At 44.0% G+C, this 26,820-nt stretch overlaps 1 protein-coding gene across 9 annotated transcripts in view; it reads right to left on the bottom strand.

The window, feature by feature from the left end:
• PRDM15 (PR/SET domain 15) overlaps window positions 1-26,811 on the bottom strand; it is a 41,640-nt gene extending 14,829 nt beyond the window's left edge. Inside the window, exons 1-14 of one of the 9 annotated variants that reach the window (XM_075033661.1) lie at window positions 26,732-26,802; window positions 24,103-24,213; window positions 21,555-21,600; window positions 18,071-18,164; window positions 13,111-13,264; window positions 11,462-11,714; window positions 10,152-10,274; window positions 7,437-7,535; window positions 6,414-6,638; window positions 5,571-5,706; window positions 4,286-4,467; window positions 3,541-3,635; window positions 2,517-2,604; window positions 943-1,110 (exon numbers count right to left, since the gene is read on the bottom strand). In XM_075033661.1, coding sequence (XP_074889762.1) covers window positions 943-1,110; window positions 2,517-2,604; window positions 3,541-3,635; window positions 4,286-4,467; window positions 5,571-5,706; window positions 6,414-6,638; window positions 7,437-7,535; window positions 10,152-10,274; window positions 11,462-11,714; window positions 13,111-13,264; window positions 18,071-18,164; window positions 21,555-21,591 — 1,654 coding nt within the window. In that variant the 5' untranslated portion in view covers window positions 21,592-21,600; window positions 24,103-24,213; window positions 26,732-26,802. Of the gene's footprint in view, window positions 1-942; window positions 1,111-2,516; window positions 2,605-3,540; window positions 3,636-4,285; window positions 4,468-5,570; window positions 5,707-6,413; window positions 6,639-7,436; window positions 7,536-10,151; window positions 10,275-11,461; window positions 11,715-13,110; window positions 13,265-18,070; window positions 18,165-21,554; window positions 21,601-22,732; window positions 22,752-24,102; window positions 25,907-26,731 lie in introns of those variants that run through there. The other 8 variants (XM_075033662.1, XM_075033663.1, XM_075033664.1 and 5 more) reach the window with 8 other exon arrangements.
• Window positions 26,812-26,820: the final 9 nt, after the last annotated feature.

The raw sequence follows: 26,820 nt of genomic DNA, 5'->3' as shown, positions 1-26,820 counted from the left end.
GCCCCTCACACTCTCTGAGGAAAGAGGCAACCACCCAGCGTCAATCATCTTTAATGCTCAATGAGGATTTCAGTCTTCTTTCTCTGCTACTTTCAGGAAGGATGAGGGCTGCTGCTGTTCTGAGACAGCTAAACATGAGATACCTTGACATTGCCATTCAACCCCTTGTCCTCTAGCTGTCCTCTAGTTCATAACACAAAGGTCTGAATCACAAGAGCAGCCAGTGACGGTTGGCTACACCCAAAGCACCAAATTAGACAATCTGGCTGCTTTTTTTAAATCACCTTTGGTTTTATCATCTAGATCACTAGAGGCATTTTAATACATATTTCGGCAACCTACCATCACTCAAGTTTTTCCAGAGTCTCTGAGTACCTATAACAACCTTAGATGTGTGAGATTTTGAACAGTAAACTCTTATAGTCTCATTTTCATATATTCTCAAGATTTTGAAAGATAACATCACACAGCATTCCATCTACACTATATTTATAAAGTAGTCACTTTCAGTTGTACATTGCAATTCTCTGCCTTCCAATTTTCAAGTTACCACACATTTTTTTTAAAAACAGAAAGAACAGAATTCAAAGAAAGAAAAAGATATAATTAAAATCAGCTAGTCTAAACTACTGCATAATAAGCCAAGCAACTTTCACGTGACTGTTAGTAGCACTGGATCCAATCATGTGAGGCTGGAAAAAAAAGGTAGGTGCATCTCCTAGAGAGTTTTTCACAGAATTAGACAACTGCCCTCCAGGATCCGTTACTATTATTTTTAATAAATGACACATTTTGCTGAAACCTGCTACTCCAGATCAGGTAACTGACAAAAAAAGTGACAGCTACCATCCAGAAGAATCTAATGAGCAATCACTTCCTTAACCTTCCCACCTCTACTGCCATTTCGAGAGTAATAATTAGGTTGATCTGCAGGATACTTACCTTCCAAGTGTCGTCTTTGATGGTCTAGCATGACATCCTTCCGGTAGAACATTTTATTGCAGATTTCACATGCAAACTTCTTATCCCCATGCTTTTTTTTGTGTTTTGAAAGATTACTGTTTGTAGAAAAGAATCTGAAACACATCTCACATTGGAATGTCTTGTCATCTGCAAGCAAGAGAAACCATGCAGCTCTTTATGGATGAAAATAGGTTTTACATGTTTGTGAAATAGGTAGTTCTTTTGCTAGATCCGAGTTTATAATCCATCATTAAATGGACTGAGGAAGGAAATGCAAAAGCATGTGTTTTACTTTAAAATTTTTTTCAAAGGCAATAAATATATATGATGCTAACTTGGAAAATGGAGTCTAGCATTGTAACTTCCTCACATGGGCTATTTCCATTGTGGGCTAGCATACATTAAAATTAGGTTTGGAGTGGATTCTGTTACAGTTTATTCAAGTTTTTAATGTTGGTAAAATCACTACACAAACAGCAACACAGCATCACATGAACAGCTGTGTCTAAGCACCAGAATACTTCTGCCAGCACTGGCTCCTAATACCAGCCGGTACAGAATACTGCAGAAGAAAGTATAAAATCTCAAAAATAGACCGTTACATGACAATTGGCCTATGGGGAATTTTTTTTTTTATTCAGTAGTTGAGACTTTTCTTGGAACATGGAAGCACGGTCCTGTAGATAGAATCTATCAGTGCTGCAGCATTCACAAAGAAGTAACAGTTTGATGCCTTGAAGAGTAGAGCAAAAACTGCTGCTTGTTTTGGTCAACTCAGAGAGAAAATGAGCTGCTGCCCTTGAATAAACGCAATACTGAGGTTACTTGGCATTACTTTCCATTCTTCATAAGGCTGAGTTTTTATATAAGCTGTACCCTCTAAAAGGAAATGAGAAAACCTACTTTGAATGGTGCTGTAAGGAGCAATTGCCCAGGTGATTCTGGACTGACAGTTAACATGGGTCCATAAAAGTAACCAGGATGTCATTTTCTAAGCGTAAGATCACTCAGCATAGATAATATGAGCAACCACAAGGGATGGCTATGGGAGAAAAGGACAGGCTCTAGTGATACTAAGAAAAAAACATTTAGAGAGACTACTGCAAGTATAAAGAAAGCATGAGAAAGCAGAAGAAAACTCCAATTCCAGAAAACTATAAACTATAGACAGTACTAGCCCCCTTTGCAGTTCCTCTATTTCAGAGAAATGAGGTGGAACTTAAGTTTCAGGAAAGAAAATGAAACAGAGATGGTGACAGGGTATCTGTGAACATACAAATGAAATACCAGTGAGGATATTAGACAGGTGAGCAGGACATACTAAAAAAAGCAATACGTAAGTGGATGTGTGGCTCTACAAATTACTGGTTACACTTTTCTTACCACAAAAAGAGTTTTTTTGAGGGAAGCGGGGCAGGTTGCTTGTTGTGATGATGACAAAAATCTAAATTCCTACTCCCCTTCTGTAGTTTCTATGCTGAGATGGATTTGTGGACATCCCCCCAAAATGGAGTAGAGACGCCAGAGGAAGCAGAATGGTTAGCCATTCTCACCTGTCCTGCAGTTATGGAATTCCAATGCACTCTCTATCCGAAAGGCCTTTTCACACGTGGTGCACTTGTATCTGTACTCACCATCAACCTGAGGATTGCAAACAGTGTTTAAGTGGGGAAAAAGCCAAGTCACGTCTGAAACAGGAATTCTAAATCTCAACTACTTTTTCTGATTTCTGTCTTTTCCAATTTTTCTTCCTTCAACAGAACATTTCAATACACATTGATGCAAAATTCTGACGCTATATCATCCTGCCATGTTCCTACATCTGAGCTCTATACAAAAAAAAAAAAAAAAAAAAGACCATGCACCTGTGTGCATGTAACAGTCTTCCTGATAACCTCCGGTCCAACACAGAGACAGAATTTTTGAGAAGCAAGATGTAATCTGATTCATCCTCCAGCTCCAGAACAGATGCCAGCAGTCTGAGAGCTTAGGACCTTGATGCCAAGCAGCAATGGAAATATTCACTGACAAGGCATCACTACAGGCATGTTTAATATTTATATGGCAGCAGTGCTGAAACACCCTCACCAACAGGCATGGTGCTGCTACTGTAAGCACTGTAGGTTTACACATGTGTGCATAGCCCTTAATGACACAGCCCTTACCCAGAGAGTTCACACATTAAATGACACTATAGGTGGGGATAAATGGACAGGACAAGCAAACAAGACTGGAACAATCCTATTTAGTACCATAAACTGAAGTCAGATCTCACCTCTAGATCATGCAGGTCCAGCTAACTCCAGCTTGTCTTTCTGTAACTGATGCCTGAAAACAACTTTCTATAGGAAATTCAGACACGAGAAAAGACTTGTATGCTGAAAAGCATGTTCCCGCTTTGCAAATTCATCAGCTGTTCTAACAGAAGATGTTACCTCTCCCTGTCAGCCTTGTCTCACTTATTCACACGGATATCCACTCAAATGTAACTGACCCAAGCTCCCAAGCTAGCACCTGGAAGCTCACTGTACATTTTCACCTAACCTCAGAAAGAGCCCGCTAGTCATTTCCACTCACTTCGTTCCTGCTGTGCTTGTATGAAACATGCTGCTTCAAGCTCTCTTTACGGCTGAACAGCTTTGCGCATTCCTCACATTTAAATAGTTTGTCACCTGAGGGGATCAATCAAGATAAAATAAAAAAGAAAGTAGTCAGCGACTGATAATAATCAACTCCAGGCAAGACAGGGGAAACCAGAGCACAAACAACTGCAAACAAACTAGTCATGAGAAACTTTAGTAATTCAGGAGATCCAAATAGTGGATTTTAACCTTTTCCAACAATTTTGACAACTTTTTTTTTGGCTCCCCCACCCTTTTTCAGTGATTATTTTTCAAGGAATCTTTAGAAGTAGGTCACGGACCCCTGGAACTGTAGATCACAAGCTACAAAGCACTCAGCTGACATTTACACAGCAATGTTACCCATACGCCTGTGAAGGTGAGGGGCGATATGTATGTATAAACTTAAAGGTAAGAATAGTTTTGGAAAAAACATCACATCCTTGCCCTTGTTTAAAATATGTACCTAAATTCAAATTTTAAATACTCTAACTTCAACTTTCAACTATTATCTTCTCATGCTTCGGTCTGCATAACTAAAAGAGTTTCCTAGAGAGAGTTAAAAAAGAAAAAGAAAAAAAAAAAAAGAAAAAAGAGCTCTCTTAAAATTCCAGTATCTAAAAATAGCCTAGCTCTTTTACTCAAAGGTGGAACCAACAGGAGACAAAATCAATACGCAAGCGAGGCAAAAGCAAACCCACCGTGAGAACGGATGTGCCTGCTGAGGTTGCTGCTGTTCTGGAAGATCTTACTGCAGATACTGCATTGATAGACTCTCTTGTGCTCCCCAAGTTGTTTTATCAGCTTCCGCCGTATACCATGTCTACTGGAGAGAATTAAACTTCTTTTGAGGGACATGGTGTTTTGGTGATGAGCAAACCTACTGGATTAGAGAAAGAAAGGCAGGGACTGAGAGGTATCCCACAGGTTGCAAGGAAGAGTCCCAACAGCTGGCAAAAGCTAGAGGAGTGTTATGCTCAGCTTCTGCGGGGAGGGAGGGGGCCTGGAGCTTCCTCATTGCCAAGGCTCCCTCCTGGCCACCCCCTGGAAGTGGCAGATGTCAGAGTGAGGCTCACTCCAAATTATCTTCACCCAGCACAAACAAGGAAAAAAGCAGCAGCCACCAGCCTCAGAGATTCTCTTTGCAGGCCCCTCAGAGGAACATAAAGGATCTGTTCTGCTTATCCTCTGAAAACATTAGCACTACTTCAGCTTAGAAAGCTTGGCAGTTCACATGCAAGAGGCATATATGATAAGAGGGCAGCAGGGGGCCAAGAAGCAGTACTGTTCTATTTCCCAGCACAACCACCCGCTGGAATGCATGTTTGATGGCTCTGTGTTTGCTAAGGACTTCAATATATAGCATTACTAGCTAATTTTGAAAAATCAGGTGCTCTATTATACAAAAAAAAATTCAAAAAGCCAATTTTACCGAGACAAAAAGACATAAAAGAATCTAAATTAATCAAACGATACTTAAGAGTCTCCCTGAGGTTCTGTTATGCTGAAGTTTTCCCCTCCCACTGCTCTAAATCTCAAGTATCACATGCACAAATCAACATGAAGTAATTCATGAGTTAAGATGACAGGCAAGACTGAATAATAATAATGGTTAGCATAACTTTTTAGAAAAAAATCTCTTTGACTGTTTTAGCACCAACATCTAACGGGAGAAATATTTCACCTTGCAGTTGCAGGAGGCTTTTGGAATCACACTGAAGAAAAGCAGTAACATGATGAAAAATGAAATTCCCGTGGTTTATGCTCCAAAATTCTGCCACCAATATCTCACCATCTGTGCACCATCCTCCAGTGCACAAGCCATCTTTGTGGCACTCAAAGTCAGCTCTTGTAGCAGCAGCAGCTTCACACATTTTTATGCTAATAAAAAAGAGCATCTGTGGGCCCAAAAGTTGAGCAGAGCTGTTACATGCTACGTGATCTTAATTAAGCCTAAGAGGAAATTCTGCATCCCAGAACACTTACTTTGTCACTGAACTGATGCTATTTGTGGTGCTAGGCATCTTTCCTAAAACCAATTCCATAATCCTCTCTTCTGCAGCTGAAGGCAAGGCTACCTCTTCTGGTGGGACCTCTGTTACAACATCAGCTACACGTTCCACTGCAAACACATCATAAAAATACAGTGTTAATGTGGATAGCTAGAAATAAAACCTCAAATGCAGAATGTGCAATGAGATGTGGCACTGAACACATTATTTGTCCACAAACATGTAATTTGTCGATGACAAATAATGGATTGCTAATGAGTAGGTAGCACTTGCAAGAATAGCTAAAGTGGCTACTGAATGACAAGTAAGATGTAGCCAACATCTCCTACGGAGGCATAATTTCTTACCTTTCCAACCTATTACTAAGGGGCCAGTTGACTATGCATCATGAAATTTCATACTAGAACTTCCCTTGAAGAAAGGTAAGGCCCTGAAAAAACGCCCCTTTCAAGAATAAACCTTGAGGTAGAGAGAAGAAGGTATCTCCTCTTGAGAGAGAGGATGCTTTCTCTCTCCTGTTCCTTCTGGCAGAAATCTAGGCAGGTCTCTCATAACCACTATCTTGTGTTCCTCTGGGCCTCTCTATTACTAAAACCATCACAGGAGAATGCAGGTAATCTAAGTGTAGGTGCTGCAACATGTAGGGTAGACAAGGCCCTCGGAGTTAATTAACAATGTTTGTAAATCATCTGCTTTAGTGATCTAACTAAAAATCGCTATCTTGTCTCTGTGTTACTTTTTAGGCCTTTCTGAGAAGGCATCAATACAGACATATGAATGGAGGTGTGCTTAGCGTTTTCTTAAAGTTTTGTCTTACCTGCAGAATCTTTCTCTTCAACAACGACAAGAGGTGTTTCTGCTTTTGCTGTTTTGGGCTTTCTTCCCCGCCTGGCCTTCCTCCTTGAGTCTGTACTGGCACTGGCTGCATCACAAATCACTGGCTGATCCACAGGAGGACCCTCTGCTGCTTTCTCTGCAACAGCCCCATTTTGGCTGGTTTGGCGGGCACCTTTAGCTTGTTCCAGGTGACTCAGCAAGTGTTCTGGGTGGATGGGAAAGAACACAAGAGTAAGGAGGAAAGAAACTGTCATGAAATACTCAAAGATCCAGCTGAAGCCTATCTATTGGGTCAACCTCACTTAGCAGAGACTCACTCCAAATTATTTCCAAAGCAGTCACAATACCTTCCTAAATAAAAGCATAGAATCTATTAAACATTGAAATGATTACTCACAGGGACTGAATTTTTAAAGAAATTTGTTAGGTATCACTGTAAAAAGGTTGTGCTCCCTGATAATGGGTATGTTTTTCCAAATGCCCACGTTATTTAGTGGCCTAAGTCCCCTTTTCAAAAATGATTCATCAAATGGTTAGAGCTCTTAAATATTTTAAGTTCTTTCGAAAACCACATAAAATAGCTGCAAATGAAATGCAGACACCCCCTCCCCCCCCCGTATTTCATTACTTTTACTAAATCTGTGCCATAAATACCAGGCAGACAATATCACTAAGTATAAGCTGGCATCACTGACCTTACACACTGCTCATGCAGTTCCCCATCCTTCATATTCCCAACATTCACATGTCATCTTCTAGACAACAGTTTTATTTCTTCTAGATTCAACATCACAGTTTTTTGCCCAGAGACTGACCACTGCCATATCCAAAATATCAATGTTTTACCTTCCTCGCTACCCTTTTTCTTAAAGGAACACAAAAATTAAAACCTTTATCTTACTGCATCATGGATGGGGCATGGCTTCACAGTGTCCTGCTCTGGAAGAGCAGAATTCTCCTGATGCTTCTCAGTACACTCTCACAAATTTCTAGCACTTCCTACCTGTGAGCAGCTGAGGCTCCTGGAAGGCAGATGAACACACTTTACACGTCCACTGGCTGGACTCTGCTTCTGCAGCTCCAGTGCCTTCTGGAGCATTCACTAAATTACAACAAGAAAAAGTACTGAAAAGCTTGGAAAATGGGAAGGTGGTAAATCCCTGTAGCTTTGTTTATCTTGCAATAACTCCCCGAGTACCACAAGTCACGATTTAAGCAGTAAGAGGCCCACAGGGGCAGCTGGGACCACTTCAGGACTTTCCAAACACAAACACTTGAAACATCAGAACAGATGAGAAGTCAGAACAGAAACTAAATGATGCCAGGACAGAATGTCAGTGCTCTTGTGAAGTCTTGAGGATACCTTTTACCACTTTCTAAAAAGTGTGATTATCAAAGGCATAATATAAAGCAATTTTTAGCACCTTTAAAACTGGAGTTGCCAGTCCTCTTCTGGGTCAGCTGAGGACAGAAGCAGGAGAAGCCTCCTTGCTCTCTGTGAAGAGCATTGCAGAGTAAGAACATTTGGATTAATGGAAGTAAGGGTGAGGACAATGGAAACCTGGTTTTGAGCAGTTTCATTAACTAGATGTTCTATGAAACCACCATATTAATGTTTTAATTAATGTATCAGCTCACGACAGATGCAGAAAATAAAGAAGACATTAGGTGGAAAATGGAACTGGAATTAAAAAAAAAAAGAGGAAAACAGTTACTCTGTTCACAGTCCATTGCCTTTAAGTCCTTGGATGATATGTCTGAATTTGCCAAGAGAATCTGATAAATCTGGACTCTTTCAGAGATTTTTTGGTACACACAAAGCTGAATATTCCACAGGCTACAAGACTCCCCCAAAGGAGAAGGATGACACTGAAATTCGGTTAAGTGAATGGCAGCACAGGAGATTCAAACTGTGCCTCAGTTTCTGCCACAGATTTCCTGTACTATCATTAGCAAGTCAGTTCATCTCTCTCTGCCTCAGGACCCCATCTGTAACGGGACAATAAACTTACTTCCTCCTTTTCACTGTTGGCTCTTAAACCAAAACAAAAGATTTTCCAAGGCAGAAGTTGTTCCCTGCTACAAGTTACCTGCAACATTCTGCACTACAGAGGTGTGATCTCATCCATGCTGTAATAAATAAAAAATGACTGACAATTCAGCAACAAAAATTCCTTCTTCACAGGCTACGTAAAGAACTTATCTTGAGAACTCTGTCTGGAAGGCCAAAACCAGCAAACCTAAACCCCAAGATTCTGCTTAACTTTAAAAAAAAAGTCAGATTGGTAAGCAACCTATAAGTTATTGTATCTGTCTCATGAAGCTGCAGGCTAGTAAAACTGACAAAGTAAAACTGAGAAAGCACTATCTGAAAAACTGAAGTCTGTCTTGGAAATATGTCCTTGACTCTGCACTTCCCTTGCTCCTCAGCTGCCTCAAGCAGTAAACCTAGAAACCCTAGTTGTGCACTGGTTTGCCGGGAAAAGTCAGGTCCTGTTTAGGTTCCCACTTCTTCAGGCTTCCAGGGCAGCTGCAGGGCAACCCAGTTTACTTGGAAGCACAGATCTGTCAGTTGGCAACTGCTTTGTACAACTTGAGGCAAATAGTCAGAATCAAGAGAGGCATATTTTGTTTTGGAAACACCAGAACACTACATCAGTGGGAACACTTTAGGGTTCCCAAAGTATAATAGGCAGCATTTTGTTTCTGTTGAAGTTGGACTTTCAGACAGTAGGATGAAGGATGTAAGAGGGGTTGTTCAAATTATTCATAGTTGCCCCCCCTCCCCACTCGGAAAAATCAGTTATGCCAAACTGAAAGACAACTCCCCCGTCAAGTTCACATTTTAGCTGTGACAGTATCCAGGTTAAATGAACGGATCTTCTGAAGAATTGCTCTGTACACATCTGCAACAACTCTCCTCCTCTTCTCCTGGCTACTTTTAGTATTAGTAAGCAAAATTTAGCAAAGTAACCTTTTCAAAGAACAGATCCAGAATGGTTTTGTTCTGATCCTGATCTCCACACTATGTACTCCGAGTTTACTTTTAGACATGGCAGTTTGTGTTAAGTGGGTTCTTAATTTCATTGTTCTACTTATCAGAGATTACAGGGTGGAAGGGCATTGCTTCATAGTCAACCTTGGAGACCAAGTTCCTATGACACCACTGGTTATTTCCTGAGCCATATGTTCTTTGCCAAGAGTATCTGTATTGCTTGTAAGTTTATCTAAATTTGAGTTCCTGTAATCTAGAACAGTCTGAACTCTAATAGGCTTCTGGTATTATTGTAATTTAAGGATGGCCAGTGTTCTTTTCATTTCCAAACAGCACTGTTCTTACATTCACAGTCTCATGTTTTCTTTTAGAACCTGATCATTGGAACTATTACACTTTGCACAGAGAGTCTGAAGATTTTCTTTTGAAATTGGCCCCGCCCTAACACTACCTACCTCCAAAGTCAGAAGCAGTTGTGGTTTTCATGAAAACCACCTGCCTAAAGGTTTATCGGCTCCTCTGTCACTTTTTGAACTGCATATGTATTTTAAGTACTATGCCCATGAAAATAAAAATAAAAATCCAGACTTTCAAATTCTCTCTAAATTAGTATTTGTTGAAAGTTATATAACTATAATATATGCATAGAATTGGTACACCTAACAGCTCTTTAGATCTATATCTGTCCTTTATCTCCCTTAAAAATACCATAATTTTGCATACCTGCTGGATCAGCTGCTGGTATGCTGGATTTCTTCGTTTTTTTATGGGGGAAGACAGCAGACGAAGGTTTTGAAGAGATTTTATTCCCCTCTTTATCAGATTCCATCACCACCAAACACACATCTGTGAAGAGGAAAAACAGTTCCTTTTCTTTACTTTCCAGACCCTTTGATTCTCTTGCTCTGTGCTGAGGGCAGTAACCATAGTCAGAAAGTTTTGCCCTATAGCAGGCCTGCAAAAACATTCTCATGTAAAATCCTAACTAGGACATTCTTATGCCTGAATCTCATACAATGTGCCTTTCATATTCTGGAGTGTATAGTGAAAGTGCTGAACAGAGAAAGCAGGACATACCTCACAATATTTTTAAATATCCATATGCACACAAAAATACATTAACAGGTTAAACTAAAGAGGAAAAAGATGAAACCTCTCAGTTAATACCAGCTGGAAACATCTTAGAATTCAGAAACCTGTTAACCACATTGATTCAGCTGTAGCACTTTAGACTGTGCTTACCATCAAGATCAGCCATAAAGCACGCTGATGGCAATGGCCTCTCCCCAAGCCATTTGTCACCCCAAATTATACTCAGCACAGCAGTAATACCATTCAGGGAGTACTCCAAACTCAAGATCAGAAAGAAAATGCTCTTGCAATGCTAAAGGATCATTTCTTTTAGCTGTAGAAATGCAAAAGCAGAAGAAAACAAAGGGGCAGAGGAACAAAAGACTTCTGGCAATTCTAATTCAGATTCTAAAAAATCTGCTGCCTTTCTTTGCCAATGCATAATCATGTGGAATGGCAGTTCACTCTTGAGCTTATCTTATTCTAGTGGGTCCCATGTAAGACTGCATAAGACAAAAGTAGTTTTTTTAGAACTGTATAACAGTTCTGAGCAAAACCAAAACATTTTCACTACAACTGAAAAAGAATGGCTTCTTTAGCAAATCTGCATATATGTTTAGACTAACACTGACACTTGGGTTCTTTTGCTCTTCTACCCAGAAATGTTTTTGATGCAACCACCAGTTCTTTAGTTAAGAACTATTTATCCAGTTTGTTCACTGTGAAGAGGCTGAATCATCGCCTAGGCCATCCATTTTCAAAAACTCAGACACATCATGGTGAAGAATCTATGCTTTCTTCTTGTAGGACAACCATGTATGCAGGTTAGCCTGACTTTAAAGGCTAACAAACTCAGTGTCAGAGCCTACTTGATAAACAGCACTGTCAACTACAACAGTAGGGGACTATCAGTCCCTATCAGCACTGGGCCCTTAGGAAGGAAAAAAGGCCCCCACACATACCATTGGCAATACTAGTGACCTGCTTCAGCACTGGCTTTTCCATTTTTTTGGCGTAAAAAGCTGCATACCACACTCGCAGCTCAGTTCCTGGTGGGATGTCCCGGGAGGTGGTGAAGTAAATATCATTGTCATGCTGGAAGGCAGTTAAGTTTTGATGCTCATATTCAGTGGCTGGTCGCACCATCATCATCCAGTTGCAATCATCTTCATTCGAGGTGTCAAAATATACCAGGGGCCCATCCTTCTGGAACAGCTGCCAAGCAAAATATGCATATAATAAAAGCCTAACAAATAATACACTGTTAAGAACTTTTATTTTCTGCTTACACTTGTATCAGGCATGTTTCAGGTACCAGTCACATCTTCAGATGAGTAAGTCTAAGACAGATGTCGTGGTTTAACCCCAGCCAGCAACTAAGCACCACGCAGCCGCTCACTCACTCCCCCCCCCACCCAGTGGGATGGGGGAGAAAATCGGGAAAAGAAGTAAAACTCGTGGGTTGAGATAAGAACAGTTTAATAGAACAGAAAAGAAGAAACTAATAATGATAATACTAATAAAATGACAACAGTAATAATAAAAGGATTGGAATGTATAAATGACGTGCAGTGCAATTGCTCACCACCCGCCAATCAACACCCAGTTAGTCCCTGAGCAGCGATACCGCCCCCCACGCCCCAGTTCCTATACTAGATGTGACGTCCCATGGTATGGAATACCCCGTTGGCCAGTTTGGGTCAGGTGCCCTGGCTGTGTCCTGTGCCAACTTCTTGTGCCCCTCCAGCTTTCTCACTGGCTGGGCTTGAGAAGCTGAAAAATCCTTGACTTTAGTCTAAACACTACTTAGCAACAACTGAAAACGTCAGTGTTATCAACATTCTTTGCATACTGAACTCAAAACATAGCACTGTAACAGCAACTAGGAAGACAGTTAACTCTATCCCAGCTGAAACCAGGACAACAGACTACCAGGGGCAGGATGGAAACAAACTGAACTTCTATCCTAAGAATTCTTGCTATAGGCACCAGTTTCTCACAAAAATTGAATGACTGAATACAGGAGAATGGAGGGGAATCCAAACAGCACGCTGTGAAACACTCATCAGCCTGAGTCACGTTTCTAAATCTTTACTTCTGAGTTAAGTATTACTGAAAACTAAGACTGAACTCAATTTTTACCATAGCGTTTCTTCCTACCAAAACTTGTCAAGAGAAGAATAAAATAAATGCAAGACAGAAAAAAAATATATTTATTCTGCATGTTCCATAAACCTAATGCATATGGTGCTCATTAAGCAAATATAATAAAATTGAACACTCATTAAAACAACTGAAATGAACTGCCATAGTCATTGTCCTTCTTGTATGATCACATGCAGAAGCTGAAACACAAGCAGTTTCGCTGACTGTATCCTAGCCCTATCTCCTGTAAGGATATTCACTTCAAACATGCAGTATGAGCCTCTAGTTTGGTTCTTCTGTATCTTGCCCAGAGAATGCTTGTTTAGCTAGTCCATTAGAGCGTATGCCTAAAAGATGTCCCAAATTACCGCCCCCCACACTTCTTTTTTTCTTCATAGTGTCAGCATAAATTCATCACAGGTAAAAACTGACTCCTTGTTATTGCTTTTCATGTGCCATGTCTTACCTTCAGGGGAAAACCTGATTCTTTTTCCAGCTTGGCAACTCTCTTGGATTCAAATGGGCCAAACTGTGTACGTTTCACTAGCTGAGTCAGAGCAAACACTCCTTCAGTGCCATCTTCCAATTGCCTTATCTCCAAATTAGAAGGCAGAGATGATCTAAAAATTGAAGAGAGAATTGAGAAACAAAACCAGTTACAAATGGGACAACACTGCAGTGTTGGAACCCACGGAAGAAAGAAGTCAGCATCTATTGCTCCAATCTCCAGTGACAGCAAAGTTTTCTGATCAACATACCCTAACTTCTATGAGGATTTATAAATAAACAGAGGAGAATAACTACCAGTAGTGGAGGAGGGCCAAATCAGTGATTACTTGAGAGAGTTCAATCCATGTAAGTCCAGGGACCCAACAGGCTGCACCTGAGGGTGCTGACAGAGCAGTCCAATACCATAGTGAGACTATTCTCTATTGTCTTGGAAAGATCATGGGCATCGGGGGAGGTCCCTGATGACTGAAGACAGACAAATGTTGCACCCATCTTCAAAAAAGGCCAAAAGGATGATACAAGGAACCACAGAGTGGTCGGCCTCACTTCAGTCCCTGGGAAAATCACCGAACAAGACCTTTTGGGAGACATTTATGGGCACATGAGGAGAAGGTGACTGGAAACAGTCACCATGGGTTGATTAAGGGCAGCTCATGCCTGACAAACTGTATGCCTTCCAGGATAAAATGACCAGGTTTGTAGATGAGGAAAAAGCAGTGGATGTCATTTCCCTTGACTTCCTAAGACTTTCAAAACTGCTATCTCTGTATCCAGGTTGGGATGTTATGGTCTGGGCAGGTACACAACTACTAGAGTAAATAACTTGTTGGGTGGTTATGAGAGACTGAAAGAGTTAATGTCTCAAACACTGTGGTGGGGCAAGTTCTGCTTAAGGACAAACTCTGCATAACAACGAACCCTGCATAGCAAGGAATCCCAGGTGAAAAGAAGCCAATCAGCACCCATCAGCAACAGGTGGAGGAGGGCGTCATGCCCTGCCGGAGGGTGCACAGCTCCCAGTTCTGATGTGCTGTTTTGGATATGCTGAGCAGTGCAGCTCATCATGTATGGGGAAAGATCCCGTCTGCAGGGAAGGGGAAGTTACTCCCCAAATGACCCCCAAGCCCGCAGACCTATTTCCCAAAGGTGCACAAACTGCTCAGGACACCTAATTAGCCTAATGAGTTCGAGTGCCTGCCCGAAGGAGGGGCAAGGATGATAAAAGGACACAAACTGAAGCCCCCCCAGGTGTGTGCCCACCGGAGCTGGACCCCTTGGCTGACTGAACCAACGCTGGACCCAGGACCAGTGAAATCTTTCTCTTCTCTGTCTTGTTTCTCTCCTTCTCTTTCTTTTTCCTTTTCTGTAATCCCTACACCTTATCCCTTTAGACATAAACCGTTGACGAAGTCTGGGACTAGGAGTGAATCCAGCCGCCCCTGTACTCCTCACTGAGGAGTCTAGAAAGCAAGGGGGTCCGCTCTGAACCTCATGACTCATGGGAGGGCTCTCCTTATTGTCTTCCCTGAACTGATCCAAAAATAAGCAAGGCCTGTGGTATATGTTTGGTGATGTAGCGTGAGCACATGTTACACAGTTTACTGCCGTAGTTTCATGCCAATTTTTGTTGTGAGCATACCAATTTTTGTGGTGAGCATGCCAATTCTTGTTGTGAGCGAATTAAAGTTGAGGTTTTGGAGTTAAAGCATCCCTGGTGTCATTTCACCTTAATCCTGACGTGGGAATCAGCAAACCTGAGTTGTCGTCCTGAGAAATTGGGACGTGACAGTGGTCAGGCTTAGAGGGTCATGATAAATGGTTCTTTACCTGGAGGCCACAACAACTGGGATACCAGAGAGGTCTGTGCTGGGACCTGTACTGTTTAACACCTTTATCAACGACCTAGAAGGGGCAATGGAGTGCATTCTCGTCCAGTTTGCAGATCATACCAGCTGGGGGACACAGTCCATATATCTGAGGGCAGGATTACTATCCAGGGGGACCTGGATAGCCTGGAGAGATACATCGACAGGAAACCACATGAAATTCCAATGACAAATGCAAAGTCCTGCACCTGGGAAGGAAGAACCCCAGCCAGTACCATCACCAGGAAGAAAGATGCTGGGGGTGGTGGTGGGCAGCAAGCTGGACATGAGGCCATAGCATGTCCCAGCAGCAAAGGGGAACAAATGCATCCTGGATGGTATGAACAGAAGCAGCTAACAGATTGAGGCAAGTGGTTGTCCCCCTCTGCTCTGCACTTGCTACATCCTAGCTATCTATTGCCTCCTGTTTTGGGCTTCCAATATGGAAAAGACATTGACAAACTGGACTGAGCTCAGTGGAGTACCACCAGGACAGTCAAGGGCTAGAGCAGTTACCTTGTGAGGAGAGGCTGGGGAAGCAGAGCTTGATCAGCCTGGGGAAGAGACGGCTGTGGGGGCCCAAACAGCCACCTGTGCACACCTACAGGGACGTCACTCAGACAGAGGAGTCAGGCTTTTCCCAGGGGCTCATCGCAAGAGCAGAAGAGACAATATGCATAAAAATGGAAAATAAGCAGTTCAGCCTGGATGTTATTTCTGACTGGAATATTCTGAGACCTCTTCCAAAATGAATCCTATGGCTCTACAGATCTCTGGTTATGATCATGTTTATTTTAAAAAACAACCTATACCCCTCCCCAAATTAACACCTTATATACTTACGCAGATCATAGCCCTTAAGATGAAAGCCCTGGAAGTTTCCCTTCTGTCTTCTAACTCCCTTATTGCAAACATTGATACATTGATCACAAGTGCTTCTGTGCTCCCAGCCTCTCTCATTCACCAAACAAACTTCCGAGAAGAACTACACGTAGTAAATATTGTTATTACATACAATACACAAAGAACATCTTCCAAATGACTGGAACCACCATATTGGTTCTACAGACACCAAATGTAACCCTCTTTTTTCAGGTCTGTGCTAATGGATGAAAAGCTAAAAATAATCAGACAGGCTACTGACTACTCTATAGAAGTTGACCCTGGCAGATCCACTTCCCTGTCTAGACGAAGAGAAATACAAAAGATTGCAATCATAGTGATAAACAAATGAATTGAAAAAATGCTTTCAGTTTTAATAACAGAATATGCAATCTTAGAGACAGTGAAGTTCAGATGTTTAACACTTCTTTTCTAACCATGAAGCATCCATTTTACCTTTGCAGTAGGACAGACGAAATAATGATCATGTGGTTAAGCAGCTAGACTGGTTTTTGATAGATTCATATCCAGTTTGTGGTTAAACTTGCCCTCAACCTCAGACAACTTACTCTCTCAGCTACTGTTCCCTAGATGTAAAATAAAGGCTGCAACTATATTTCTTCTTTCCCTTTCTTATCTTGCCTGTTTTCAGCTGTAAACTCTTCAGGAAAATAAATACATTTTTCTGTAACACAGCCATTTTAAAACTCTGCTTTCAAATCCACTACCCAGCAGCCCACACTTCCACTAGGGAAAACAGCATCTGCATGTCAAAAGAAGGCTGAAACCCGGTACATGCGCCATATTTGCAAATGTTCACAGTAGGAACATCTAGACAGTATGGTAATTTTCCACCATACAAATCAATATAAGCATTAAAGTGCAAGGCAAAAAAAGAAAAAAAAAGACAAAAGGTAAGAAATAATAGTTTAACTTTTCACTGAATCTGCTTAGTATGGGCTAGAAACTTACTGCACTGCCCAGTATCTGTGTATAAGAAAAGCACCTCCATGACCAGTTTCTATTATTCCTATGGGCATTTTGAAATACCCTCAAGAATGAAGCACCTCTAGTGTCAGGGCTGTGAAGACAGTAGTCCTCATTAACACTTGCTGCAGAAGATGATCCATGGCAGATTTCCAGGCACAGGAAGGCGGTGCCTGGCAGGCGCTGCAGGGAGCTTCCTTTTCTGGGAAGGCCCAGAAAAACAACTTCGGCTCCTGCACACGTGCAGCCAGTTTACACTGCGGGACACCAAGAGCATCCTTCCCAGGCAGAGAGGGGTCATGGCACCCAGGCGGCAGACCCAGAACATTCAGTATTTGTTACAAAATGATCCTAGGAATACACAGTATGGCCTACGTATCCAGCATGTGTCAGACTTGCTGCCCATGTGCCCGAGTTTTCTGTCCATGACTTCCCACAAAGAAATATGGAAGCCCTAAGCACATTTTATAATACATGAAGCCATTTGAACTCTCTTCCCTTTGTGGATTTGTACTGCATCTTCACAATAGTTGTTTCTTTTCCTTAGCCTTACATTTTACACCTTAATATGAATTTTGCTGACAATGCCTGATTGCCTTTCTCTGTAAAAATCACTACTCAGTGTTGTTTTCTCCTAACTAGATTTAGTCTATTTGTTTCTTTTGACAAGCGTGAATGTTTCTGCTGTGCTGTCACAGATTTTCTGACAGAAGCATTACCCCTAATCATTCGTAAAGACTCACAATAATGAGAACAACTTCTTTTGCTTCTCAATGGAGGAACTACAGAGGTTACACCAAGCAGGAGGACACAACCATTCATATGAATGGGAAACCCTCACACACTTCTCTGAAACTAATATGGTACATCTGAGGAGGGGAAAAAGCTGCAGGTACTTGACCAAGACAGAAGTTATCACCCCATCTGGCACTATCTGACTTTTTGCCAGAAACCTCAGCAAAGAAGCCAAGTCCTGATGAGCAGCAAGTTATTTTTTGGCTTCAATTCAGAAAAGCACTTAGGTGCATGCACCAACTTTTCTATTTAATCAAGGCCATATGCCTTCCACAGATTGGGACTTCACTTTTCCGTTGTCAGTGTGACACCCCCTAAACAGCAAATATGCTTTAAAGAACTAACATGGGCGTTAGATTAGTCAGAACTAACACAAACGTTCCTTACCTTGCCCTGCTCAATACAAAGGAGTCTTTGACTGTCACCACGGGCCCCAGTTCAGGACACTCTGAATCATGGTACTGTCCACAGTCCTCACACCCTGCAAGGAAACAGACAGTATACAGAAAGGTTGATGGAAAACACTTTCGTAAGACAGCTGCCTTCTTTCAAGAACCAAATACAAAATCTAGCACCAGGCAAAATACATACATACAGAGACAGATGTTTGTTTATATTGCTTAAAAGAACATGTATAATTGAACAAGTTGATAGCTGGCACCTGTGTAGGTGAGGTAACACAGACCGTTATCAGTACTATCAGAAGACAATTGTTTAAATTCACTCTCAAAGGAAAATAATCTCCTTACATCTACAGTCAATATTCTGCTTAAAGATGGCATTAGTCTTCAGATAAAGTGCCGTAACAACTAGCAGCTAAAGAAAACCACATTACTACCTTCACCAGAACCCAAGCTTTTAGAAACAGCTTGGGTAGCATGGTCTTTTTAGCAGCAGGAGGCATAAACCCAGCACCAGTAGGAGAGCTGGCTGAGGGCCTCGGCAGGGCATGAGCATGCTGCGGGAGCCCAGCACTGCCCGGGTGCCATGCCTGGCCCGCTCACATTCTTCACCCACAGCGCAGGGAAAGATACCTCCAAGATACCTTCTGGTGCCTTTCCAAACAAGTCAGCTGGCTGCACAATACACTTTGGCCACTTCTTAATTCACTGTCAGCTTACCTAAATTAACTTTTAGTTTAAGTGGCTGTAAATCACCCAGAACTGAATGGTTCCTAAGAAACAATTTTCAGACCAGGATAATTTGAGGCTTTCTAAAATAAGCCAACTTAACAGGATTTCAACCGCATATACATTGCTTCACTGTGAAAAATAGCTGTCAAACTGCTCTGCCTGGTCAGCTGCTGACACAGCTTAAGGAGAGGTCATTGCACAGGGCTTATATTCCTATAGTGCGATTTCCACCTGAGCTCCATGCTCACAAGGGCAAGTCAGGTAACCCCAGTAAGGATGCAAAGTAAGAGGGTGGTTACACCTTGTTTGGGAGGAGAACAAGACAAAAGCCATGTCATTCCAGGGTATGTCCCCTCTGGTAAAGCTACTCTGTACTCCTAACTGGAAATCCCTCCCTCCCAGTATTTGTCCCAGTGAACTAACAAAAGGATTTCTTCTAAGACGTAGAAAAGGGATCCCAAACTACAATGCACAGCTCCACATTGTTTCTTCTTCTGGCAACAAAAACAGCTTAGCAGTGAAAATCCACATACATCTCACAAACAGCAGTACCAGCTCATGCAACCCCCAAGCCTGGCTGCTGCTTCTCATACAGCTGTTTGTGTTCGTGCTGCCTTCTGGTGAACCAAGGAATGAAACAACCAGCTTTTCCCAGCAGTTTACTTTTCAGCTGAATGAATCTCCGAGTCCAGTTTGCTGTACAGCAACAGCGAGATGTATCAGAGGAAAGGATCTACAGGCAAGTGCTATCAACATAGCACCAGCATCAAAACTAAGCCTACAGCCAAATGGCCTACCCTGTCCTGTGCTGTTTACCGTACCACCCCCCTGCCCCTTAGGTGTGCCTGTAGCTCACGTTGCACTTAATATTACTGAAATAACCTGGGCTAAATACAAATTTCCAAAACCAGAGAGGGCGGAGGAGCCACAGAGGAATGCGTAAACCAGACTGCTGAAAAAAACTGAATTATCATCCACAAAGGGTTGTCATAACCAACAGGAACAGGAAGGAATAGCCGGAGCGACAGCTTCTTAAACAAGCTTTGCTGGCAAAGGAAGTGAAGCACTTTGTCACTCCCCTTATCTTTCAACTGCACCTAGGCCCCCCTCACTTCTGCAAAGATAGCCACTGCACAGGTTCAACAAAGTGCAGACAGCACTGTCCAAAACTACATGCAGGAATAAGCTACACATTTCTCTCACTCCTTTGCAGATGAATGATCAAAGTCGGGGGAATATGATACTGACATTGTGGAGCATGTCTCTCAAAATCTACGGGATACCTTACAGCAGACATTCCCCAAGGCTGCTACACTCACCATATGTGACACTTTCAAGAGATTACAGCCACAGGAGAAATACAAAACTAAGCATGGGATAAATGGTAAGATATCCTGGGGGTAGTATATTCACACACTTCTATTAAAAGTATTCCAAAACTCTCTTATGTCTACGAAATATGTATTCAATGATGTTAACTATGGGAGTGCACAGTATCATTTTTAACAACTCACTTTTTCAGATAAGTAGTCCCTATATCCCATGGGAAAAACTCACAGAAAGCACAAGAAAGCTCAAGGGACTCAATGAACCCAGCTTCCACTGGAAGTGGGAAAATCGTGTTGTGTGACACCTTCTACCTCTGCAATTAGGGAATGGTATCACATCCCCATCCCCGTTGCTATCCACCAGGGTCTTTCTATTAAAGGGAAGATAAGGTAACTTCACTACTGGTATCTGCAACTCCATACAAATGCCTTATTGAGTCAACACTATTTTTGAAGGAACCCTGGTGAATCTGTGGTGGAGGGAAAAGTGGAACTTTCCAATAGAGTTGCCATAAGGTTAACATGCAGCTGTGGAGCTATCAGAGGTAAAAGACTGTGGATCCATATCACCAAAGACATATGCTCCATTCTGCTCTTCCCAGATTGGATCCACTATATCTGGGCCCCCTCTGCTCATACAAGTAGGTGAGCAGACTCCGCATCTCTTAACTTTTCTCCACTCTAACACCAGATCCTGCATGTCCCAGGCTGTTGACAAAGGAGAGGCTGCTGGGAAAGCAGCCCTACTAGCCAAGTTCCATCAAGCCTGGGACACTGCCCACCACACTGCCTGGGCACACCACTGCTGCAGCCTCTCTTCACACACCATGACCCCATGAGTCCAAATCCCAGGTCATGGAGCCCAGCCTGGCACACAGGGTTACACAGAAGGCAGACCACAAAGCTAAGCTGCATAAAGCACAGGCCTAGCTGCAGGCGCACAAGAAAACACAGTGAATGCCACGAGTGAGACCTGTCAGGGCGGTCAGTGCATCTCAAACTGGGCTTGTCCAGGAAGAATAATGAGCCTGCGTCCTCCTTCTGTGGAGATCTCCAACTCAGGCTAGAGGTCAGAGTTCCCCACAGACACCCCCGGCTGCTAAAGCTAGCTGTGTAAACATAAGGCTTAGACTAGTGTTAGGCCTTCAATCTCACTTGCTTCAACCACGAAAAAGCTGTTCTGCTAACTCACATTCAGAGGTCTCTTTGTGTGTTTGCCAACAAAACCAGGAGAATGTGCATGCTTAAAATGAGCAACCTTCTCTCTACTTCTCCATAGGCTGTTTGAGCTTCCTTTACATAAACACTTTTCTAAATAAACACTTAGTCTGTTTTAGTCTTTAATTTCAAACATTCTGAGTAGACATGTCACATCATAAGAGTTAGATCATTTTCCTTTCTAATACTTACAGATAAACATAGTCTCATCACTGCCATCTTCAGCCATTTTTTAAACCTGTCAAAATACAAAAGATGAAGTTAGTTCTGAATGACTTTTACTTTTCATATTATTGAAACGTCTCTTTATGGAGTAATGAAGCTGACTAACCCAGAGCACACCCAAACACATTACTGTCCTTGCAGGAGTATCAATGGAAAATTAAAGAAATTAAAGTTGCTAAAAAAACCCCAGGGACTGCCGTATCATCACATGTGTTGCTGAAATCACTACCAAAAAGCTGAAATGTGTGTACATTCGCAGGCATTTCTCTCTGAGGCAATGCTGTCTCATGGTGTTCCCTATCCCTCCTCTTGCCAACCTCCAGCCATTCCTGTGTGTCCCCTGCAATAAGCTCCTGTGGAGCCTCAGAACAAGCAGGGCCAGAGGACTAATCCAGGCCAGCAACAACCACTGCAGAAACAAGGCCCATCTGGTTCAGTGCAACATTTTAGTGAACAGTAGCTTAAAAAATTATCTCTGAAGGACGGATTACTTATTTAAATAAACATAATGATCTTAAGAACCTAGAAACTGCAGACATGATCACAGATTTGTTCCAAAGGCAAAGGTATACTGTAGTAACGAGCAGCAGAAAACTTGGGAAAACAAATCCTGTCTTTGTCACTGACCTTCCATGAAATGGTAACTCACCAATTTGCTTTCATCCGTAAAACAAGGATAATCTATATTCACTTTTATAAATCAGTTTTGGCAGTATGTATTAAAAACTTGAATAACACTATCTATTGCTTGTCAATGATGTCTAGACAATCTAAATTATGGTTGGCAAATAGTTTGATTATGTATGGCTAAGATCATGATACAAGCAGGATCTAGAAGATAGTTTTCCCTTTTCTAACCATGAAAAGGCTCTCTTCTTCAAATAACCAATTTTCCCAATACCCCAGCAAGAGGCAAAGCAACACAAAGATCATGACCCAAATCTAAGAGAGAATAAGGCTGCAGAAACAGCAAGCACATCGGTCAAGAAGAGAAGAGGAAAGAGTAAGAGACTGAACTTGTGAGAGGGAGGAGGACAGGAGGAGAGGAAACACGACCAAAGACACACCAAGCCAGCAGAGCCCTGTTCACAAAAAGATAAAGCATTTGCTACTACAACAACAAAAGCCAAGCCAAAGATACGCACAAGCGCAGCCGTTGCTCAGGATCAGGTCCCCCCGTTATGAGTTTAGTCTTGAACACTGATGCTTCTTCATATGCTCTGCCTAGCTGGGCCATGGAAATATGCCCCAGGCTGAAGCCCAGAGCAGCAGCTACTTCTGCGCAGGTACTGGCTCTAATGACTTCTCAGCACAAGTGAAGTCGCTGTCCCACGCAACCCCTCTCACTGTTTCAGGAAGAACTCCACACTTGTGCCAAGTCTGCTGCTAGTGCCACGATGGCACCTGCACGTGCCAGGGAGCAATGTCTGATCTGCAGCTGCCAGCTGCATCCATGCTCCCTCCGCCCCGCTCCAAGCCTCCACCACAAGCAGCAAACAGGTTCCTTCACCAATTGTAGGCTACTCCCAATTAGCAAAGGACAGTCCATCGCCACACGGAGATGCGTTGGGTGGAAAGGCAGCATATCAACTGATGGGAATACAAAGGGACACCCGGTCGCTGTGGCTCATGGTCATGGCAGGAGGGATCCTGCTGCTCAGTTATCTGGGCAACAGCCTAAGGGGGTTTTGATCACAGAGCCTGGGCACCCTGGCATTCCCACACGGCCCATCCCAAGCACTGCCCTCCCCAACTCCACCTAATGTCAACAGCACGATCCCTCCTAACACCTGCTGCCCCAGTAAGGGGCCAGCGCTGCCCATCTGTGGCACAAGCTAGGCCTTTCTTGGCTATGGCTTTTGGGGACTAAACTCGTATCATAAAACACTTAAACATTTATACAAAAGCCCAATGCTGAGCACGAGCAGCAATTCAAGGAATTGCCCAAAAGCTCTTTTCCTGAAAGCACTGTAAACAATGCAACAGGTGTTTAGGGAAACCCAGAGTATAACAGTGCAAAACAAGCCACAGAAAGCGCACCATAGGTTGATGTAAAAAATGGTTTGTTTTGCTTTTTAACCAAGATGTTTTGTGGATGCTCTGCACTCTTTCAAGAGGTGTACGTCCAGTTATTTTTAGATAGTTTGCGTCCTGACAAGACTTTAATCCTAAATACGGCTGAATTAACAAATACTCTTCCTGGTCAATGTTTCAGATACGCAGGGGACACAGCGTAGCAAGAACAGCAATACTGCTGTGCGACCTGCTCATCAAAGGCATTCGCCTTCTAGGACTTTCCTGTGTCGCATTCTTCACAAACTGCAGACTGATGACATGCAGCATTACAGAAGCATCAATGTCAGTCTTGTTCTAGGGGCTGTCAGATGAGAATAGCAACAAAGGGGCGGAGAAATCATAGTAGCCTGCATGTTGTTCAAGGTGATGTGGAGAAAGCGTAAAGGTCCCTCAAACGCATCTCACGTAGCTGATAAGGACACGACATCTCAGTTATTACCTGCATTAGCGCAATTTCCATTTTTGCAGCAAGTGCTTTCATTTTCCACATAGCAAAATTTCTGATTCGCCATCCATCTTTCCTATGCTCAGCACAATGACCTGCTATGCTCTGAAATAAACAGGAACAGGTAATGTACTGCGTATCAAATAAACTCACACCTCAACACACAGGTGCAAAAAGAGGATTGCCTTGCATTAGTGTCTGCACTTTGTTACAAATTCCTGGGTGGTCTTTTCTTCCCCCTTCCTACTTTACAGAAAGTGTAAGAAAGGAAGAACTGCCCCAAAATGGGTTTAACAATCCTGCTTTGCAGACACGTACTACTTCTCACCCACAGGCTTCAAAACCCATCACATATCTCAACTGTATTTGCCAAGAGCTTTTGAAATAAATGACATTATGCCATCCACTCCAGCTGGTAAACGGAGTCACAAAGTGCCACACTAGCTCACATGATGGCACTGAAGACAGACTTCGGAGTTTTTTTACCCTCATGTGCTGTTGCTCTGGGTCACGTCTGATTTTTTTTTTTCTTTTCAAGCATTTGTATCAGAAAAGTACTCCATTAAGTCACTCATCCCACTGCACTTAATTATGTTCTTGTCTTGCAGAGATAATAAAAGCTTCTGGGAACTCCAGATATTTCTACATAAAGCAGAGAGCAATCATTAAGCAGTGAATAATCAGGTGAAAAGCTACACAGAAGCAATTAGACCACAGGTACAAGGCCTAATTGTGATGGCAGTAAAAGGCCAGAAAACCAGAATTTTCTGCTTGTATAATTAACTGAGCGACTTTGTGCCCGAGAGTAGAGCACACAGCTAAGCACACAAACTCCACCTGCAGCACGGGCCACCGAACACTTCTGAAACTCAAGGGAACACAAATGAAGACACTGAGGGGCTGCAGCATCACGGGTATCTGCTTGTGGAGCATGACATGTCAGGGAACCACTTGAGCCATAAGCTACCCAAAATGTAAGACCTGGTGTAAAAGCATACTTTCCCCTTATAAACTGCTGAAGAAAGAAATCAGGCTCCAGCATAAGGTAATTTTGATCTTGCAAATGGATTTTAAAAAAATGGGTAAGAAGAATTAAAAGATAAACCCAACGCCTAAAAATCTGTATGTGAATTTAATGGCCATCAAAGTAAAAGTAGTTTCCCCTCCTTCTTTCTTCAGTTTTCCATTAAAGTTCTAGGATGGGCTTCCACCAGTGTGAATAAGTAACTTGAAAACACCAGCAGACAGCTACTGCAAATATATGTGTGCAAGCAGAATGCACTTAACAACACGCTTTGTTTTTCAGACGATGGAGTTTAATTTGTTCACGCTACTACTCAAAGTAATCGGAAACTATCTGGCAGAATACCTGCTAAACTACAGCGAGGCCTTGTATTTCTAAAAAATTACCACCGTTCTATCACTTATCATTGAGAAGGGGGAGGGGGACAATTTCCGTACCAGTTAGTGGGAGCACAGAGTAACAACAGAGCGGGTGTTGAGTTTTTGCCACCTGCCCTTTCCAACATCTCCCGCGGTCATGTTCGCTCTGCCTAGGGCGAGCGAAGTCCCTGCAAAGTTGAACGAACGCGAGCAGAAAACGAGCGTATGGCGGAAAATCTCTGCGGGCTGGGGCTGTCTTCCTCTCCTCTCGCAACGGACGCACCGCACCTTCCTCCAGCAGGCGCGCACCCACAGACCCAGGGCAGAAACCCTCGGCCCGGCCGCCGCCGCCGGCCGGTTCCCACACCGGCTCACCGGACCTGCCGCCTCCTCCTCCTTCCCCCTTCGGATCCCACCCTCACACCTGGAAGCGGCCCCCCCCCGCCTCCCCGAGGCCCTCCTCGCTCCCCCCAGCCACCCAGCTGAGGCGACCGCAGCCCCTCGCCCCGGCGGGGCCGGTTTCCCTCACGGGGCGCGCGCTCTCCCCGCACCAACGGCTTTACCGGCCGAGCCCCGCCCGCGGGGACACCCCCCCCCCCCCCCCCCCCCCCCCCCCCCCCCCCCGCGGCTCGTCCCACGGCCCCCAGGGCTGCCCCGGCCCGCCTGACACCGGCGGGGACGGAGCCTCCCGACGCCGCGGCCGGGGTGGGGGGGGGCGGTGTGAGGGTGTGCGGGTGGTGGGATGAGGCCTCGGCGCGGCCCCGCGGGCACGGCCGGCGCTTGAGCGGCGGGACCGCGCCGCAGCCTCCAGGAGCCCGGCGGGCGGCGGGGCCCGGCCCCGGGATCCGGGAGCGGCTCCGCCGGGTTTTGCCTCGGACCCGCCTCGCCCCCCCCCGCCTCCCTCCTGCCCTCCCTCCGCGCGCCGCGGCGCGGCCGCTGTAACAAAGAACAGGCGGCATGGAGGAGGAGGCGGCGGCGGAGGAGGAGGCGGCGGCGGGGCCGCAGCAGCCGCCGCCGCCCCGGGGAGCCCTCGCCGCCGCTCCCCCCCCCCCCCCCGCCTCGGCCCGGCGCGCCCTGGGGAGCGGCGGGGCGGCGAGAGGAGGAGCGGCGGGCCGGGCCGCGCGGGCCGGGCGTGGGGCGGCGGTCCCGCGTGAGGGGGGGGGGGAGGGTGGTGTCCCGCGCGTGGGCCGGGACGGGGGAGGGGGGGACGGCGGTCGGGAGCGCGGGGAACCGGCGTTACCTGCCTGGGGAATGGCCAGACCCGGATCGGATCCGGACTCCGGGTTCCGATCCGCTCCGGAAACCACGCGCCACCGGAAGCCGGCGCGG

The sequence above is a fragment of the Buteo buteo genome, chromosome 8, assembly GCF_964188355.1.
Source record: "Buteo buteo chromosome 8, bButBut1.hap1.1, whole genome shotgun sequence".
Lineage (NCBI taxonomy): Eukaryota > Metazoa > Chordata > Aves > Accipitriformes > Accipitridae > Buteo > Buteo buteo.
This window is presented reverse-complemented; position numbering and strand designations above follow the sequence as displayed.